At 46.8% G+C, this 17713-nt stretch overlaps 1 protein-coding gene across 2 annotated transcripts in view; it reads right to left on the reverse strand.

Annotated features, from left to right (window-relative positions):
* Positions 1-37: 37 nt before the first annotated feature.
* Positions 38-17713, reverse strand: part of spag9b (sperm associated antigen 9b) — a 62422-nt gene continuing 44746 nt past the window's right edge. Inside the window, exons 7-29 of one of the 2 annotated variants that reach the window (XM_056296899.1) lie at positions 17599-17701; positions 17134-17258; positions 16466-16523; positions 15855-16007; positions 15635-15692; positions 15411-15544; positions 13905-13961; positions 12146-12334; positions 9745-9874; positions 9458-9550; positions 9191-9352; positions 8157-8328; positions 7809-8024; positions 6850-7006; positions 6196-6324; positions 5977-6057; positions 5745-5812; positions 4929-5077; positions 4613-4784; positions 4305-4418; positions 3024-3200; positions 2462-2590; positions 38-1741 (exon numbers count right to left, since the gene is read on the reverse strand). In XM_056296899.1, the coding sequence (XP_056152874.1) occupies positions 1629-1741; positions 2462-2590; positions 3024-3200; positions 4305-4418; positions 4613-4784; positions 4929-5077; positions 5745-5812; positions 5977-6057; positions 6196-6324; positions 6850-7006; positions 7809-8024; positions 8157-8328; positions 9191-9352; positions 9458-9550; positions 9745-9874; positions 12146-12334; positions 13905-13961; positions 15411-15544; positions 15635-15692; positions 15855-16007; positions 16466-16523; positions 17134-17258; positions 17599-17701 (2939 nt within the window). In that variant the 3' untranslated portion in view covers positions 38-1628. Of the gene's footprint in view, positions 1742-2461; positions 2591-3023; positions 3201-4304; positions 4419-4612; positions 4785-4928; positions 5078-5744; positions 5813-5976; positions 6058-6195; positions 6325-6849; positions 7007-7808; positions 8025-8156; positions 8329-9190; positions 9353-9457; positions 9551-9744; positions 9875-12145; positions 12335-13904; positions 13962-15410; positions 15693-15854; positions 16008-16465; positions 16524-17133; positions 17259-17598; positions 17702-17713 lie in introns of both variants that reach the window. The other variant, XM_056296898.1, reaches the window with a different exon arrangement.

The raw sequence follows: 17713 nt of genomic DNA on the forward strand, positions 1-17713 counted from the left end.
CGTGTCCTATCTATCTACAAAGAGGCAGAGTCCAACATGCTGCTGCACAGGGGTCAGTGTTTTGTGGGGGAGGGGGGTGGGGTGGGGAGATAAGGTTCAGCATGTCGTCATCCGTAATTAGTCCTTAATTCTTTATCCTTTGGTAACAAACGCGTAACATTCTCTCACAAAAGAATAAATATTCCGCCACACTTGAAACGCGCGGCTTCGCTCTGTCGGTTCCTAAGGCGCTCGGAGAGATTTGTAGTGTCTCGCTCTAGCTGCGGCGGGGAGATTAGGCCGGGTCCGGTGCCGCCTGTCCTTCCTTGAGGTAAAAAAAAAACAAACAAACAAAAACAACTCGTATAATATGGAGCGACATGCATTTAGTGAGTTTCTAACTGAACCGAAACACAAATCAGATTGGTGCCCGCCTCAAGGGAGGAAACTTGCTGTATGAAATCACCGCTTGTAACATAACCTATGATATACTATGATATTATACTATATTATATATATATATATATAATATAAAAATATAATAATTATATATATATATGTGTGTGTGTGTGTATATATATATATATATATGTATGTATGCATGTATGTATGTATGATATTATACTATGTATGCTAACCTATGAGAGTTAAAGGATGATGAGGCCACCATTACCCTCCATCACTACTGGATCAGAGGCTGTTTTTGTTTTGTTTTGTTTTTTCTCTCTCTATCGCGCTGTCAAGATGTAAAATAATGGCTCTCACGGATGGGCTGACGATAACAGGAAGTCTTTCCTTGGATGAAAATGGCAATCTTTTCAACAGGCAAAATGGCAAATCTGTGTATATAACCATAACCGTCTCGCATACAGTCAAGTTCTGAAAAAAAAAAAAAAACCAACAACAAACGAAACGAAAAACCAACAAACCAGAAATCCTGTCATGAAACTGAATCTTAAATATGTTTTTCAAAACGCAGCTCGCCCGCTTCCACGCCCGACCGCTTGGTACGTACGGCGTTGCTGGAAACGGAGGAAGGTAAGGATTGTTCGGTTGGCGGTTAAAGCCCAATCCTCCCCTTCATTAGCGATCTGTGAGATGCCTCCTACGTCCTCCCTTGCAGGAGCCTACCAGCGCCACACTGTGACTGGACTAGGGTAAGTTACCTGAAAGTGTCAGTTTGAAAATTAGGTGCATTATTTAGCAAAATGGAACAAACCAAAATATAAATTTTAAGCTCAATCATAGTATTAGCTCAAATAATAGCAAAACAAGAGCAATAGGCATAATAATGGCTTGGAAAAAGGTCCAGTCCATGAAATTAAAAAAAAAAAAAAATTAGAGTATTTCTTTCCAAGAAAACACATAAGGAGAAAACGGATCTAAGGAAACCATTGCGTCAATCCGTTTTCACTGCTCCTGTGGTAAAGCAACAAACCCTCCATTCCTAACCTGGAAGTTTACCATAACCTCTGATCTAAGAGCAGTTGTGTCCGTTTCAACCTCACGGTTGCGGCGGGTATTCCAGGGGAAAAAAAAGTGCTTAGGGAGATTTATGCCGTCTGCGTGCGACTCGCTCCTTATTCCGTCCGCGTGGCACCGGCAAAAGAACGGGCAAAGTCTGACACGGCGGTCAAAGAGGTCAAAGTTCAGTCCCCGTTAACCTGGACCTGCCAGACGATGAGATGGCTGCGCTCCGCTTTGGTCAGGTGAGGCTCCAGCTTCAGAGTGGGCTCCTCCAGCTCCTCCCCACTCTCATCACCTGTAGAAGATGACGAGGAAAACCACATGGGCAGAAAACGCAACTATTTAAATATATTATACATCTATATATCTATATCTATATATATATTTAAAGTTTGAATACATACTGCTATGTATTAAAACTTTTTTTCCTGCATCTGTATTGATATATATATATATATATATATATTTTATTTCCCCTCTTTTTCTCCTAATTGAACTTGGCCAATTACCCCACTCTTCCGAGCCGTCCCGGTTACTACTCCACCCTCTCTGCTGATCCGGGGAGGGCTGCAGACTACCACATGCCTCCTCTGATACATGTGGAGTTGCCAGCCGCTTCTTTCCCCCTGACAGTGAGGAGTTTCTCCAGGGGGGCGTGGCACGTGGGAGGATCACGCTATCCCCCCCAGTTCCCCCCCCCGAACAGGCGCCCCCGACCGACCACAGGAGGCGCTAGTGGAGCGACCAGGACATATACCCACATCTGGCTTCCTACCCGAGGACACAACCAATTGTTTCTGTAGGGATGCCCGACCAATCCGGAAGTAACACAGGGATTCGAACCGCTGATCCCCGTGTTCGTAGGCAACGGAATAGACCGCTACGCTACCCAGATGCCCCAACTGTATTTAAAAAAAAAAAATCAAGACTACATAGTATGTCCTCCTCAATGACTCTGCCAATTGACGAAAAGGGGGGGGGGGCGAGAGACAAGACTTGATCTCATAAAACTCACCCATCCGAAAGTCAATATATCCCTCTCCTCCGCTCATCACCAACAAAGACCTGCTGCCCTCCTGAGACCCATCTGCCGCCTTGTCTCCCGCCGCCTCAGCTCCGCTGGATGCAGGCTGGACCGCGTGACCTGTATGTACAGAGCAGCGAGAGGCATGACACCAAATCATCAGAAAGACCTGGAATACGCTCACTTCACTTCATAAACCTTTACTGATCCCAGCGAGAACGCTGGGTAACTGCAACCCTAAATAACGGGGGGGCAGTAGAGGGGATGAGGTCATTAAACCCATTCTACAGCACGAGTGCAGGGTGTGCATCACAGCAGAGTGAGGTCAGGCAAATGAATAAAATCCAGAATAATATGGGATTTTGAAATAACTGGAAAAATTACAACACAAATAACTGCAGCAAAAGAGGTAATACCGGAGACTGACGACAACATTTCAAATTTCACTCAACAGGTCACGTAAACAACCCGTGAAGAAGAGCCGAAATGTAGGCCTGCAAGCAAGCATCTAACGCAACTGCTGTGGAGGCAACGGCGACAGATTTGCAGTTACCTGGAACGGCTGTGAAGAACTTCACCGCGTCGCGGTGCCCGTGGAAGCACAGTTGTGCGTTCGCCATGGAGCAGTAGGGGATGAAGGTTCCGGCCGTGATTTTGTCGCTGTTGTCGTCACCGTAGACGCGCAACGCGCTTCCTGGAGTCTTCGCTGCCCCTGTGGTGACTTTGTTGGCTGCAGAAAAAAACGGTTACCCGGATGTTAGTGACAAGCGAAGGAGAGCTGGAATGGAGGAGGAGGAGCCTGGCGCGTGTTCAAAATGAGGCATGACAGAGCAGCGATGCGAAACACGTTCTTCAAACCAGGTTTTCCCCGTCAAATTTTACGAAATAAGGAAAAGAGCGGACTTCAGAGGGAAATGCACAAAAAGCAGACATATGAGTCATCAAGCATGCAGCAATCGAACGCTAAAGTTTTTATGGATTAGGGTTACCGAGGGTACCTAGGTTGGTGTGCAAGGCTCCAGCTGGAGAGCAAACTGTTAAATGTGGTAAGGCAAGTAGATTAACGGCCTTTATAAGTTGTCATTAGTTGCATTTGGCGGTTGTATTTGGAGGCAGTAACTGAGAATAAGCAGGAAAAAAATTATAAGCCTGAGAAAAGTAAGAATGTAAAGCATTTTTAAGTGTTAAAGTATGACAACATAAATTAATAATGAAGAAAAAAAAAGGAACACAGCGACTGTCAGCAGTCAAAGGTTTTTTTTTTCTTTTTTGGATTTGTCCCTCCTTTTTCTCCCCAATTGTATTTGCCATTTACTCTATTTTCCGAGCCATCCCGGTCGCGCTCCAACCCCCTCTGCCGATCCGGGGAGGGCTGCAGACTACCACATGCCTCCTCCGATACATGTGGAGTCGCCAGCTGCTTCTTTTCACCTGACAGTGAGGAGTTTCTCCAGGGGGACGTAGCGTGTGGGAGGGTCACACTATTCCCTCCAGTTCCCATTCCCCCGAACAGGCGCCCTGTCCGACCAGAGGGGGCACTAGAGCAGCGACCAGGACACATACCCACATCCAGCTTCCCACCCGCAGACACGGCCAGTTGTATCTGTAGGGATGCCCGACCAAGCCGGAGGTAACACAGGGATTTGAACCGGCCATCCTTGTGTTGGTAGGCGATGGCATAGGGTGCCACTCCACTCCATGGATGGAGTAGCACCCTATTCCATTTCATTCAGTGGGCGGGGGTCTGTACCACCAATAAATCTTGTCCCTACAAAGAATGAGCAAGTCTTTCAACTTTTTACAGTGTGCGGTGACCTTACTGTGCGGTACTCACTTTCCGAAAGAGGGATGGAGATTATGACTCCGTTGCCGGTGCCGATCCAGAGGCGGTTACAAGACACCATGAGAGCGGTGATCCGCACAAACGAAAAGCCCAACTTGCCCGTACCTGGAATAAACACAACATGAAAATATTCCACCCTAAAACAAGAATGTTGGAACGATGAAATTATTATTATCCCTTAGTCACGTTCACCGGTAGATGTGCTTAAGACGGGTTTCTTTTATGCCTCACAGATAAATGGTGACATAGAGGAGAAAAAGCCACAGGACTGGAAATCGGCTTTGAATTACTGAACTAACCCAACATCTTGCTGACGTAGGGCTCAATGTCCACATCCTGGAGGTGTTGGTGGGTGTGGGCATGGAAAAGCCTGAGGGTGGAGTCCAGCCTGATGGACACCCAGATGCCATCTCCATCCCAAGCTAGCTGGCGTACCTGGCTCTCCTTACGAGGGTGGGCATCGAAGGACTTCTGTAAGGGACAGGGAAAAAAAAAAAGAAAAAAGGAAGGAGGGTGTCATGAAACGGGTGGGTTACGAATCAAAAGCAGAAACTGTAAAGTAGGTGTAATTAGGCGAACGTGGATCCGGAAACAATGCAGGGGGTCAGAGTTTACCTCTATTCTCATTGCTTTGGGCTGAACCACATAGATCTTGTTCTTGTAACCGCACCACACCTTGTCATGCACCACCGTCATGCAGCGGATGGAATGGTGGGGTCTCCCGAGGTCAATCAGGTGGTAGTTGGTCAGATCCCATTGTCCATCTGAAGGAAAAGGACACAGAACAAATAGTTGATACATTCATTCACTCATCATCAGCCGCTTCTCCGGGGTCGGGTCGTGGTGGCAGCCAGCTAAGTAGGGCACTCCAGGCGTCCCTCTCCCCAGCAACACCCTCCAGCTCCTGCCGGGGGATCCCAAGGCGTTCCCAGGCCAGATTGGACATGTAGTCCCTCCAGCGAGTTCTGGGTCTGCCCCGGGGTCTCCTCCCAGTTGGCCGTGCCCAGTAAACCTCCAGAGGCATCCTAATCAGATGCCCGAACCACCTCAACTGGCTCCTTTCAACGCGAAGGAGCAGCGACTCTACTCCGAGCTCCCTCCGGATGTCCGAGCTCCTCACCCTATCTCTAAGGCTGAGGCCCAGACACCCTACGAAAGACACTCATTTCAGCCGCTTGTATCCATGATCTCACCCTTTCGGTCACTACCCAAAAGCTCATGACCATAGATGAGGGCTGGAACGAAGATTGACTGGTAAATTGAGAGCTTTGCCTTCCGGCTCAACTCCCTCTTCACCACAACGGTCCGGTACAACATCCGCATTACTGCTGATGCTACTGAGTAAAATATACACCGACTTCATATGTAAACATGGAAAACATCAAACAAAAACACCAACAAAAAAGGCACAAAGCACACAGGTCACCTCACCTACTCCTCTGTGGAATATTGCTAGAGTGCCGTCAGAAAGACCCACCAATACACGTCCTTTCACATGCCTGTGGGAGAGAAACAGTCAAGGTTTCTAATTAAAAGCTGGGTGCTGAATGCCTGGACAAACAGAGGAATCTCATCCTGTCTGGAGGGGCGCTACATGACAAAAGGGGGCAGACAGAAACTCCCAAGATGTCATGTGTTGGCACATTTCGGTGAATGTACTTACACTATGCCGAGGACAGAGTCCTTCAGCTTTATAGAATGAAGACACTTCTTCCACTGGGCCACCGAGGAGTGGACATACAAACTGGGAATCAGACCAACAAGGCCAGGTGAGACAGAGGTAGGACTTACCAGCATCTACTGGTAATGTATAATAGTAGACTGAGAACAAGAAATACACAAAACAAAACAACTACAACAAAAAGACACATTAGGCTTTTACCAGCCATTCTGTGCTCCCAGCCACATGGTGGGAAGGACGCTGCTCATTTTCTGGGCCTCCTCCCTCATCAGGTCCTGCTCCTCTTGACTGGGGTTGGAACTCACACCATCCTTTACCAGGTCACACTCCCTGACAATTAAAAGACAACTAATAGCCAAACTGTGCTGTGTGTGTATATTTTCAACTGAGTGTTTTAGCTGCGTCTGTACCCCCCCCCCCAACACTTTTTCTCCCCAATTGTACTTGGCCAATCACCCCACTCTCCGAGCGACACCCGGTCGCTGCTCCACCCCCTCTGCCGATCCCGGGGGGGCTGCAGACTACCACATGCCTCCTCTGATACATGTGGAGTCACCAGCCGCTACTTATTTAACCTGACAGTGAGGAGTTTCGCCAGGGGGCTCGTGGGAGGATCACGCTATTCCCCGTCAATTCCCCCTCCCCTCGAACAGGTGCCCCGACTGACCAGAGGAGGCGCTAGTGCAGCGACCAGGACACATACCCACATCCGGCTTCCCACCCGCAGACGTGGCAAATTGTGTCTGTAGGGACGCCTGACCAAGCCAGACGTAAGACGGGGATTCAAACTGGGGATCCCCGTGTTGGTAGACAACAGATTAGAGTGCCGCGCCACCCGGGCACCCATATCTGTACCTTTGTGTGTAGTTGGATGGTGTCTCTCCTGTCTGCTGGGCCCCCAGCGGGTCAGTGAAGACATGCTCTGTGTAGATACCCCTCAAGCCTTCTCTCTGGTCACCAGGACCTTCATTGGCCTCTGTTGCTTCAGTTGCTTCCTCTGTTGGCCTGGACTCTATAGGAGACATCAGGCTAAGGTGACTTATTTGGAGTGTACACATTGGTAATTTTGGCCTGTTTTAGGTTAATTAGCAACTGAAAGGGGTCTGTCGACTTTTGTGTTGATGTCATCATCAGCGGGGCATAATTCTAAGCTTCTGGAAACCCCGATAGTCTGGTGCATCAAGCAGGTTACATAAATCACTAAGACTCCTGAAGGGATAGTTCAACCCTAAACTGAAAATGTTTGTTTGGTATGAAAGCGAGGGAGGAAGGGAAGATTTGCAGTAAATAATGATTTAAATTTCAGTTGTTTCCGCTCACGGATCTATCACATGGCTTCAGAAGACTTGGATTGTGCCGCAAAAGCTGTTCGGAGCACTTTCATGGTAATTTGTTGATACTCTAACAGACTGGCCATCATTCACTGCAATTGTTTGGAAGCAAGGTGTTCTGGCATTTTTTTCCAGATAGCTCCTTCAGTGTCGTATGGAGACAGAATGGTAGTGTGGGTGAGAAGTTGATGACAAGCGTTTTCAATTTGGGGGTGAACCTTGAGCAGTATTTGAACCACGCGACACTTCCTGTGATGCCAGGTGTAATGTTTGTCGAGTTGGGGGAAAATGAATCAAGATAACAAAAAGGACAGAAAAAAGAAACAAAGGGAGAATATGAAAGATGAACCCTTCATTTTTTACTACCAGAAAGGCAAGCAGTCATTGCAGATGGTGGAGTTGCCAAAAGCTCTTGCGATGTTTTGCAAAGACAGACATAACAAATACTTCATGGGGGTCGCTTATGAGGCAGACACATCCTACCTATTTCTGACTCTGACAGACTTTCCGCCCTCTGTGCAACAGCTGCCGTGCCGTCAGCAGCACAGCCAACCACTGTGATGCCTCCAAGCACATTATCGCCCCCTGCTGAGCTGCTATTGGCCGAATTGCTTGCTGAGGCGCTACCATCTCCTGCTGGTCCAACACCAGAAGTCTGAGTCACCTCCTCGCCTGCTGGGTAATCGGTCTCTCTTGCACCTGAATGTAGAGATTAAAAACAAAGAAGAACAGGAAAGTTAGCTGATATTACATCGCTCTCGCCGGAATATTTTCTGCCATCCGCTTACGTGAACACGAGGGCAACAAACGGACATAACGTCATCCACTAACCTGGTACGGTGGCGATGCACAGCACATGGGAGTTGCAAACAAAGAAGCTCTCCAGGATGTTTCCAGGCTGGTTGGCATCGATTACCACCGCCTTCGTGGTCGATTGAGTACTGGTGCAGATCCACACCAGGGATGACAACTCATCCTGGTGCTGTAACTCCTGCTGCTGCTCCTGCGCTCCAGTATACAGGACGGGGGGGAAATAAAGTGTTCGTCAGCATGCCGAGTTGAAATTTTTGTAAAATGTGTGTTTAGCTGGGAGTGTATGTTTCATTTTTTAAGAATTCTGGATTCTTAACTAACAAACCACAGGACTGTAGTTACACACTTTGGCCATGACTGGTTGTTAGATCTCTTCTGTGTCTTAGTTTTTCCGCTCTCTTCTTTTCGATCGTTTCGAAATGAACATACTGTATGACCAAACTCCACCAGGACTATGTAGAATTCTGATCACAATGCAAGCCTCCATACTTATATACCATTTTCATTAAATTCATCCATCTATCCATCTATCCATCCATCCATGCTGCTTATCCAAATTTGGTTGCAGGATGCTGGAGACTATCCCAGCAGTCATTGGGCGTCAGGTGGGGAGACACCCTTGACAGGCCGCCAGTCCATCACAGGGCCCACACACACACACATTTTCATACCTAGGGACAATTTAGTATGGCTGAGTCACCTGACCTACATGTCTTTGGACTGTGAGAGGAAACCGGAGCTCCCAGATGTTCTCCCACGCAGACACGGTGAGAACATGCAAACTCCACACAGAGGACGACCTGGGACGACCCCCAAGGTTGGACAACCCTGGAATTCGAACCCAGGATCTTCTTGCTGTGAGGTAACCACTGCGCCACCTTTTTTTAAATTATTATTAAATTAAATTCTATGTAACCAAAATGATCAGTTGGTACATAGCTAGGGTAGAGCTTCCAGACCTGTCAGTGTGTCTTGGCATGATTCAATGATGAGAATCTGAATAGAAATGACAAGTATAACTGCAGAGTGCACTGGCGTGTGTTTTTGTGCACCTTAAGTTCCTGATCCAGTTTGTCTAGGCTGGTCTGAGATCCTTTCAACTTTTCAAGGCTCTCTGATCCAGGAACATCACTGTAGAAGACGCTAGCCCCTACAATGGACCCTCCATCTCGGGTCTTACCCCCGGACAGGTTCACGCCTGCTGCACACCAAAGCTGAAGTACAAACATGCACACACAACATTAATGAACATTCATACAAAAATATGCAACTATAAGTGTGAAATACCTTTGTTTGTCTGGATTAAGCAGTGCTGGTACCTTCATAGAAGCATCTTTCTCATCCACTGGTCTGAGGAAGACAGGTACAGGTAGATTCTTCACCTTGTTCTCTGCCTGACCACCGTTGGTTACCTATGAAATCATTACAAAAAAAGTGAGCTGGTTGTAGAACCTAGCACTAGCATACTATATCCAACAACGCTGAAGTAATTATGGATATTTGTCACAAATACAGTGTCATATTCGATGAGTTCAACATGCTAGGTAGCTACGCTAGTATACACTTAGGTGCTCTCAGAAGGCTTGTGATGCCTCTGTCTCCATACTTTGTGCTTTTTGGGCAAGCTCCAACCGTAAGCCTGCACCCTGCCATCCTCCTTCTGGACATGAGCTTTGACCTGCTGGTACTGCGCCCTCTTCTGCTCTCGCCTGGACACCGGGTTATCGGCCACCGCCCTGAAGGAAGAGACAACAGGTTGTTAGCCCGTGAGTGGATTAGTCTTGGTTGTCAGTTCCTCCACACAAATAAGTCGCAAAACAGGCAGTACCAGGAAAATTGTGTTTGAATTTATTCCAAATTCCCGTTGCATGAAAACAATGCACGACTGACGCCTCAGGTGTGATTCACGGTTGTTGACAGGATGTGTGTAGCACACTGTCTGCAGCCACAGGACCCACCCCAAACAGCAATACATCCCACTTACCACCTTCGAAGGATTAGTGACTCAATATCCCCCCCCCCTTTTCTCTCCTATTGTACAAACCCCAATTCCAATGAAGTTGGGACGTTGTGTAAAACGTAAATAAAAACAGAATACAATGATTTGCAAATCCTTTTTGACCAATATTCAACTGAATACACTACAAAGACAAGATATTTAATGTTCAAACTGATAAACTTTGTTTTTTTGCAAATATTCACTCATTTTGAATTTGATGCCTGCATCACGTTTCAAAACAGCTGGGACAGGGGCATGTTCACCACTGTGTTACATCACCTTTCCTTTTAACAACACTCAATAAGCGTTTGGGAACTGAAGACACTAATTGTTGAAGCTTTGTGGGTGGAATTCTTTCCCATTCTTGCTTGATGTACGACTTCAGTTGCTCAACAGTCCGGGGTCTCCGTTCTCGTATTTTGCGCTTCATAATGCGCCACACATTTTCAATGGGAGACAGGTCTGGACTGCAGGCAGGCAGGCCAGTCCAGTACCCGCACTCTTTTACTATGAAGCCATGCTGTTGTAACACGTGCAGAATGTGGCTTGGCATTGTCTTGCTGAAATAAGCAGGGACGTCCCTGAAAAAGACGTCGCTTGGATGGCAGCATATGTTGCTCCAAAACCTGTATGTACCTTTCAGCATTAATGGTGCCTTCACAGATGTGCAAGCTACCCATGGCATGGGCACTAACACACCCCCATGCCATCACGGATGCTGGCTTTTGGACTCTGCGCTGATAACAATCTGGATGGTCCTTTTTACTCTTTAGCCCGGAGGACATGACGTCCATGATTTCCAAAAACAATTTGAAATGTGGACTCGTCAGACCACAGCACACTTTTCCACTTTGCGTCAGTCCATCTCAGATGAGCTCGGGCCAGAGAAGCCGGCGGTGTTTCTGGGTGGTGTTGATATCTGGCTTTCGCCTTGCATGGTAGAGTTTTAACTTGCACTTGTAGATGTAGCGACGAGCTGTGTTAACTGACGATGGTTTTCCCAAGTGTTCCTGAGCCCACGTGGTAATATCCTTTACACAATGATGTCGGTTTTTAATGCAGGGCCGCCTGAGGGGTCGAAGGTCATGGGCATTCAGTGTTGGTTTTCAGCCTTGCCGCTTACGTGTAGCGATTTCTCTGGATTCTCTGAATGTTTTGATGATATTATGGACTGGAGATGATGAAATCCCTAAATTCCTTGCAATTGTACGTTGAGAAACGTTGTTCTTAAACTGTTGGACTATTTGCTCACGCAGTTGTTCACAAAGTGATGAACCTCGCCCCATCCTTGCTTGTGAACGACTGAGCCTTTCGGGGATGCTCCTTTTATACCCAATCATGACACTCACCTGTTTCCAGTTAACCTGTTCACCTGTGGAATGATCCAAACAGGTGTTTTTTGAGCATTCCTCAACTTTCCCAGTCTTTGGTTGCCCCTATCCCAGCTTCTTTGGAACATGTTGCACTACCCGGACGCCCTAATATTTCTAACAGTAATGGGAATAAGCTGCTTCTGCACACAGCATCCTTAACATTTCACTGAGGGATGTGTTGAAGCAGTGAGCTTTTGTTCACCACAAATATGCTGTAACGCCACCAACGATGCTGAACCGAGGGAAAACTGAAAGGAACATAAACTGGGTATTAACTGTATTACAATGGAAATCTGATTGTGAAAATTGGTATAATATATAGACAAAGAGGTGGAAATTTTGATTAGATATTGTAAAATCCTCTGTCCATCATTGCAAGTCTGTTCTGTTAGATAGTAAATATAAGTAGGAAAACAGAAAAAAAACAGACCATTCCATTCTGAAAAGTGATCTTGCTAATGCTATGCTAATGAGCATATAACTACTGCCCCAGAGAAGCTCTCAGGGGTAACAGCATGTGTGTTTAACCATCTGACTGACCGACAGAGTGTGTATGTGTGTGTGTGTGTGTGTGTGTGTGTGTGTGTGTGTGTGTGTGTGTGTGTGTGTGTGTATCTCCAAGCTGCACAACTCACTCCTCATTAAGGAAGTCAAAAGCTTTGCTCTTATCGCTGGGCAACTGCTGCAGAGCGCTGCTCCTCTTCTTCACTGAAGGCTGGACCTGGGAGGTGGGGGCGTTGTACTTCACATTCACTGGGGCCTCCGTTGCCGCTGCCGCCGGCTTCTTGGCAGCTCCGCCCGATGAGCTGAACAGACGGCTGAAACTGGAGGTGTAAGGACGGGGGCCCGGCAGGGACAGGAAAGAAAGAGCACAGGGACACACGTATAGAGGAGTGGACAAAAGCAATAGCTGGCGGCAGAAGCAGAGGTGGTGGGGGTTTGACATTCAAGGGGGTCCAAAAAAAAAAAAAAAAAAGGTCGTGGGGACAGGTTTCCTCCCTTGCCGACACACCGTGCTTGACCCAAGGTGTCGAACCCTAACCCGAGTGCGCGCTGCACTCTGCTAATGGATGATGGTCAGGACGTCAGAGCAGGTCTCCACCCACTCAGAGAGGTGGAGAGCAGGGAGTGCAGAGTTAATATAGTACACTGAATAGGCTGTTAGTCGGCAACATACAGCATAGCGGGCCTCTACACCCACCCATACCCCCCCCCCCAAGCTTTACAGCAAGGTCACAAGGTCCATTTCATGCTTAATCTCATACAGTACCAAACACATTTCATCACCTGGCTGTTTGAAATACTACACAGCACCTATTTTTGTATTTCAGTGGGGCAAGTCATTTCTCAAAAGAGCTACCAGATTCCTAATCACTACGGGGAAGAAAAAATTCCTCCTCCCATCCCTCCCCCCTTGTCACACCAACCCTGCCAACAACACACCTTCTGCACACACATCACAACATAAGGCAGGATAAAGAGGGCCACAGAGAAACAAGGCAAGGAGAGGACATTGGTTTATCAGATATAGCTCCCCTCTCATGCATCCCCCTGCAACCAAACTCTGCCGAAAAGCCTCCCACCCCCCACACACAAGCCCCCCCCCACATCGGCATTCTCCAACCAGCGTCAAACCAAAGTCGTTCCCAGTGAAACTCGACGAGGGGGAGGCTAAATTTGGGCATGGCAATTCAGTCTTCTGCTGCTAATGCTGTCAAACCACCGGCGGGAAAACACAAAAGGCTTCAACTTTGGATAAATTTGATTTAAATACATTCGTCTGGTGGGTTGTTAACACCGGAACGACCGGGATTTCACTCCGACCTAAAACGACTATGGGCGGTCAAAATGACTGCCAATGGTCGTTTTAGGTCGATCTTGTAACTTTTTTTTGTGTACAATTGATCTAAAACTCATGTTAATGCAAATATTGGCAATTTTAGGAGCATTCAGGGAGCAGCAGGTCTGTATCTTTTTTTCCCCGCCAAGTTATTAAACTTTGAAAATCCAAAACCATCAAAATGGCGGCCTTGGTCGTTCTAGTGTTAAAGCAGGTGTCCCTCTGGGAGGTCTCGCTGTACCTGGCATTACAACCTGCACTAACTTTTAAACGGGGACGCTGGACAAATCAGAGCAGAGTCGCTCAGGTATGAGGTCTAAGTTGCCGTTCCCTGGCTGTCTCGCCACTGTTTCATGAGTTTACTCTCAAGATGAGACTGAAAGCCAGCTCAGGTAAACACCATTAACATTCTCAAGATTTACCTACATCCTGGAGAAAAACACGACTTGAAATAACATAAAATAAAAGCAAAATTAAAACAAATTACGAATCACACCACGACGACAACACTGATCGTACAGCAGAAGTCACGTAAGAAGAGAACTGGAGCTTACAACTGCCAGACACTGGACTTCTTCTTCTCCGAGAGAGCCGGGTTCTCCTTCGATGCCCTACGAGTAAAAATTCAGCAATGAATTAAGGGAAATATGGACATATAACTTACACATAGGATTCAACTAAATCTACTTTAATGATCCTTGTGGGGAAAAAAAGGAGCTACATCACAGTTTTGGGGGCTTAGATCACTACCTGGCTGGGTTGTGTTGGGCCCAGCGAGAGGATTCAGCAATACTGAAGCAGTCAGTCACGTTTTTGTTTGTTTGACTTGAAACGGCGCCACACAACATTTTAATGAGGTATGGGTTAAAAAACAAACTGGAGCTATCCTTTAATGGCGGTGAATGATTGATGGATTGTGTTATCGCAGCCCGTCCGAATGTGTCGACACATGTTCGACACACCATGTGTTTCGACACAGCCGAGCATGTCGACTTGTAGGTATGCACTCTCCCAATACTATCACTGTGGTGAGGTGTCTGTGCTGAGACTTGAAGGTGCTGAAGGCCTTTTCGTCTTGTTTGAAGTTGTAACTCCGTACCCATTTCAGTCCTGGTCTTAGACATCTTTCTGAGGGTAGCTTTGTGTTTTCAGGTTGTGTGATTTTTAGTTAGGAGCAACGTCATTTACCTTGCTTCCCTACATACATACATGAATAAACAAACAAACAAATACATAAAAAACCTCATAAAATAAATAAAATGGATAATAAAGATAAAACAATAATATCCTCATAAAATCCCTGTTTATGCAACGACAACAAAATCGGATCATCAATCTGAGTCAATTGTTGAATAAAAATTTGTTTTTTTTGGGGGGGGGGGATTTTTTCCCTTCCTTTTTCTCCCCAGTTGTATCTGGCCAATTGCCCCACTCTTCCGAGCCGTCCTGGTCGCTGCTGCACCCCCTCTGCCGATCCGGGGAGGGCTGCAGACTACCACATGCCTCCTCCGATACATGTGGAGTCGCCAGCCGCTTCTTTTCACCCGACAGTGAGCAGTTTCACCAGGGGGATGTAGCGTGTGGGAGGATCATGCTATTCCCCCCAGTTCTCCCTCCCCACCCCCTTAACAGGCGCCCCGACCGACCAGAGGAGGCGCTAGTGCAACAACCAGGACACATACCCACACATCCGGCTTCCCATCCACAGACATGGCCAACGGTGTCTATAGGGGACACCCGACCAAGCCGGAGGTAACACGGGGATTTGAACCAGCGAGCCCTGTGTTGGTACACAATGGAATAGCTCGCCACGCCACCCGGATGCCCCAATTGTTGAATATTCAATGTTTTCAATTCTCTCTTTTTAAGTAAGTGTTGGATAACTCTTATGCAACCATTATTCAGCAATTCATAGTAACGTCCTGTAGTTCTGCAGTCAGCAGCTCCACGTGCACCTCCCCCGGGTGGTGCCGTGTGACTTACGAAAAAGGGACTAACACTCACGGAGTTGCATCAAAAAGGAGAACACGAATCTCTTTTCTCTCCACTTCCGTTCTCACCGAATCATCTCCGTCCATCGCACGGCCTCCTGCAGCTCCATCAGCCTCTCCTTGTACTGGTTCCTCTCCATCAGCACTCTGGCCATCTCCACCCTCGTGAAACGCTTCCTCTGGGCCGTCGGCACGTCACTCTGCTGTGAGAGAGATACCAACGTCATCATGCATGCACAGAAACCTGTGTGCACGAGTATTGCGCACGCACACACGCACACACACACACTTACGTCGTCCTCGTTCTCAATCTTGGTCTTCTGTTTCGTTTCGTCCACCTCTGCCCGCAGCCTGTTTGAAAGCACACAGATAATGAGTCTTTGGCATCCACAACTACACATGCTCCAGTTACTGATGTGTGAAAAAAACACACAAAAAAAACCAAAAACAGGTGGACAAAAGGTGTTGTGTGTTTCCTGTAATAAAATACAGAGCTAAAGAAAAGGGACTCACTTCTTGAGCTCCTCTTCCAGTTCCTTGTTCTTCTCCTCAAGCTTGGTTTTGGCCTGAGTGACGGCGTTCAGCTCACCCTGCAGAACCTCTTTCTCACACATCATCTCATCCATCTGGGCTATCAGGTCATTTTTGACCACGTTCAGAGCATTTCTGACCACACACACGCACACGCCAGAAATTCATTGATTGTACCGATAATGAACAGAGGGTGGCAGTATTGTGCCATTTGTGGAATTTTGTCAAGCCAATATTTTCCTGTTTAGTCAATATTGCAAACAGAGGACTATTTTTTACAGACAGAACCACATTGTGGTTATCATAGAGTGAGTGGCTGCATTGTATCACAGCATCTAGTGAACACCGTTGTCAATACCCGCATGTTTACCCGTGACTCTCAAGGGTCATATGGCCTCGCCTTAAGCAAAGTAAAACAGTGTTTATTACGTAACGCTTCAATAACTTTTCTTTGTAGTACTATTGAGGGTTTGTGTTAAACAAGTGTTAAATCTGATTTAATGCTTAGGCTGTTCCCAACATGTGATAACCCACCAGGCCCACTTCTCTGGGCTGGGAAGTCATGAAACTGTGTTCATTGCTGAAAAACTTACTTGGTTTCTAGCAATTGGGCATTTTCCTGGATAAGATGTTCCACTTCACGGCCCATACCTGGTATCAGAAAGAGAAAAAAGAACAAATTCCAACTACAGAAAGACCCCAAGATGTCATTAGATAGAAAAGAAAGACACCAAAACCGGAGACCTAATGAAGATACTGTGTTTATTGTGCCTATGAATGATAAAACTTCTCGTATGTTCCTTTCTTACCTAGGAAGTTGTCTGCAGTTCATGCAAAGGGATGACGCCGATTAGAGAGAAGTTTACGAAATTGATTTAGCTGCTACAGAGGACTGAAATTTGGAATTCATTATTCTACTATAATCCCACACTTCACGGCACAGCAGCACCCTACTACTCTATCCTAAAGTGTTCCATGATGGACACGTAGAAGGGACAGGAACTTAGGAATCAGGGATATGGGTGAAGCGAGAGAACGGTGAAGGTATCTAGAGGGAGCAAGGATACACACCAGAAAACTCATCTGCGAGGGCGAGAAAGCCAAAGTGCCAGACAGCCAGAGAAGAGACAATGAAGAAAAAGAGGACAGCATGCAGATAACTAAAGAGCCCCTTAGAGGTCGTTGGGAAGAAACAGGCTTAACAAGCTTGGCTGGAAATGCTTTAACAACAAGCAAGTTCTGCGAGAGTCAGGATTCTCACCCAGCAGGTCGGCCCCGTCATCCACATCTCCTATGAGGTCATTTCCAGCCGAGGACAGCTCCTCGAACAGAGAATCGGTGTTCCGGTCAAACGCCAGGTTTTCTATGCCACCTTTGGTTGGCGTGCTGGACGAGGGAAGAGTAAGAGAAGATAAAAACACAGATGTGAGGGAGAGGATAATATGGAGGATGGGATTTTGTGCTCTTTAGTCAAATACTTGTGGTTTACAGAGAAGCACACGTTAGCACAGTTTATACAAGTCAATTCTTCTTTGGGCACTTGAAAACTGCTTGGGCGTTCAACCAATGAAATAGTAGAATATGTGCCATCCCAAACTCCTCTCCATCTGACAAAGCCAAAATTCATCCTCTTGCTGGATTGTAATGCTAAATTGTACATTTTGACCCTTTTTTCACTATTTGTGATGCCTGAATGATGATATCACATATAGTGATCTGTCCCTACCTAGTTCCAATGTGACCACCGATGTCCATGTCCAGCTCAGGTGTGGACTCTATGATGGCTTGAACTTCAGATTTCTCCAGGTTGTCTGTGCCATCTAGTGAGACTGGAGGACAGA

This window comes from Lampris incognitus, chromosome 17 (genome assembly GCF_029633865.1).
Source record: "Lampris incognitus isolate fLamInc1 chromosome 17, fLamInc1.hap2, whole genome shotgun sequence".
NCBI classification, from domain to species: domain Eukaryota; kingdom Metazoa; phylum Chordata; class Actinopteri; order Lampriformes; family Lampridae; genus Lampris; species Lampris incognitus.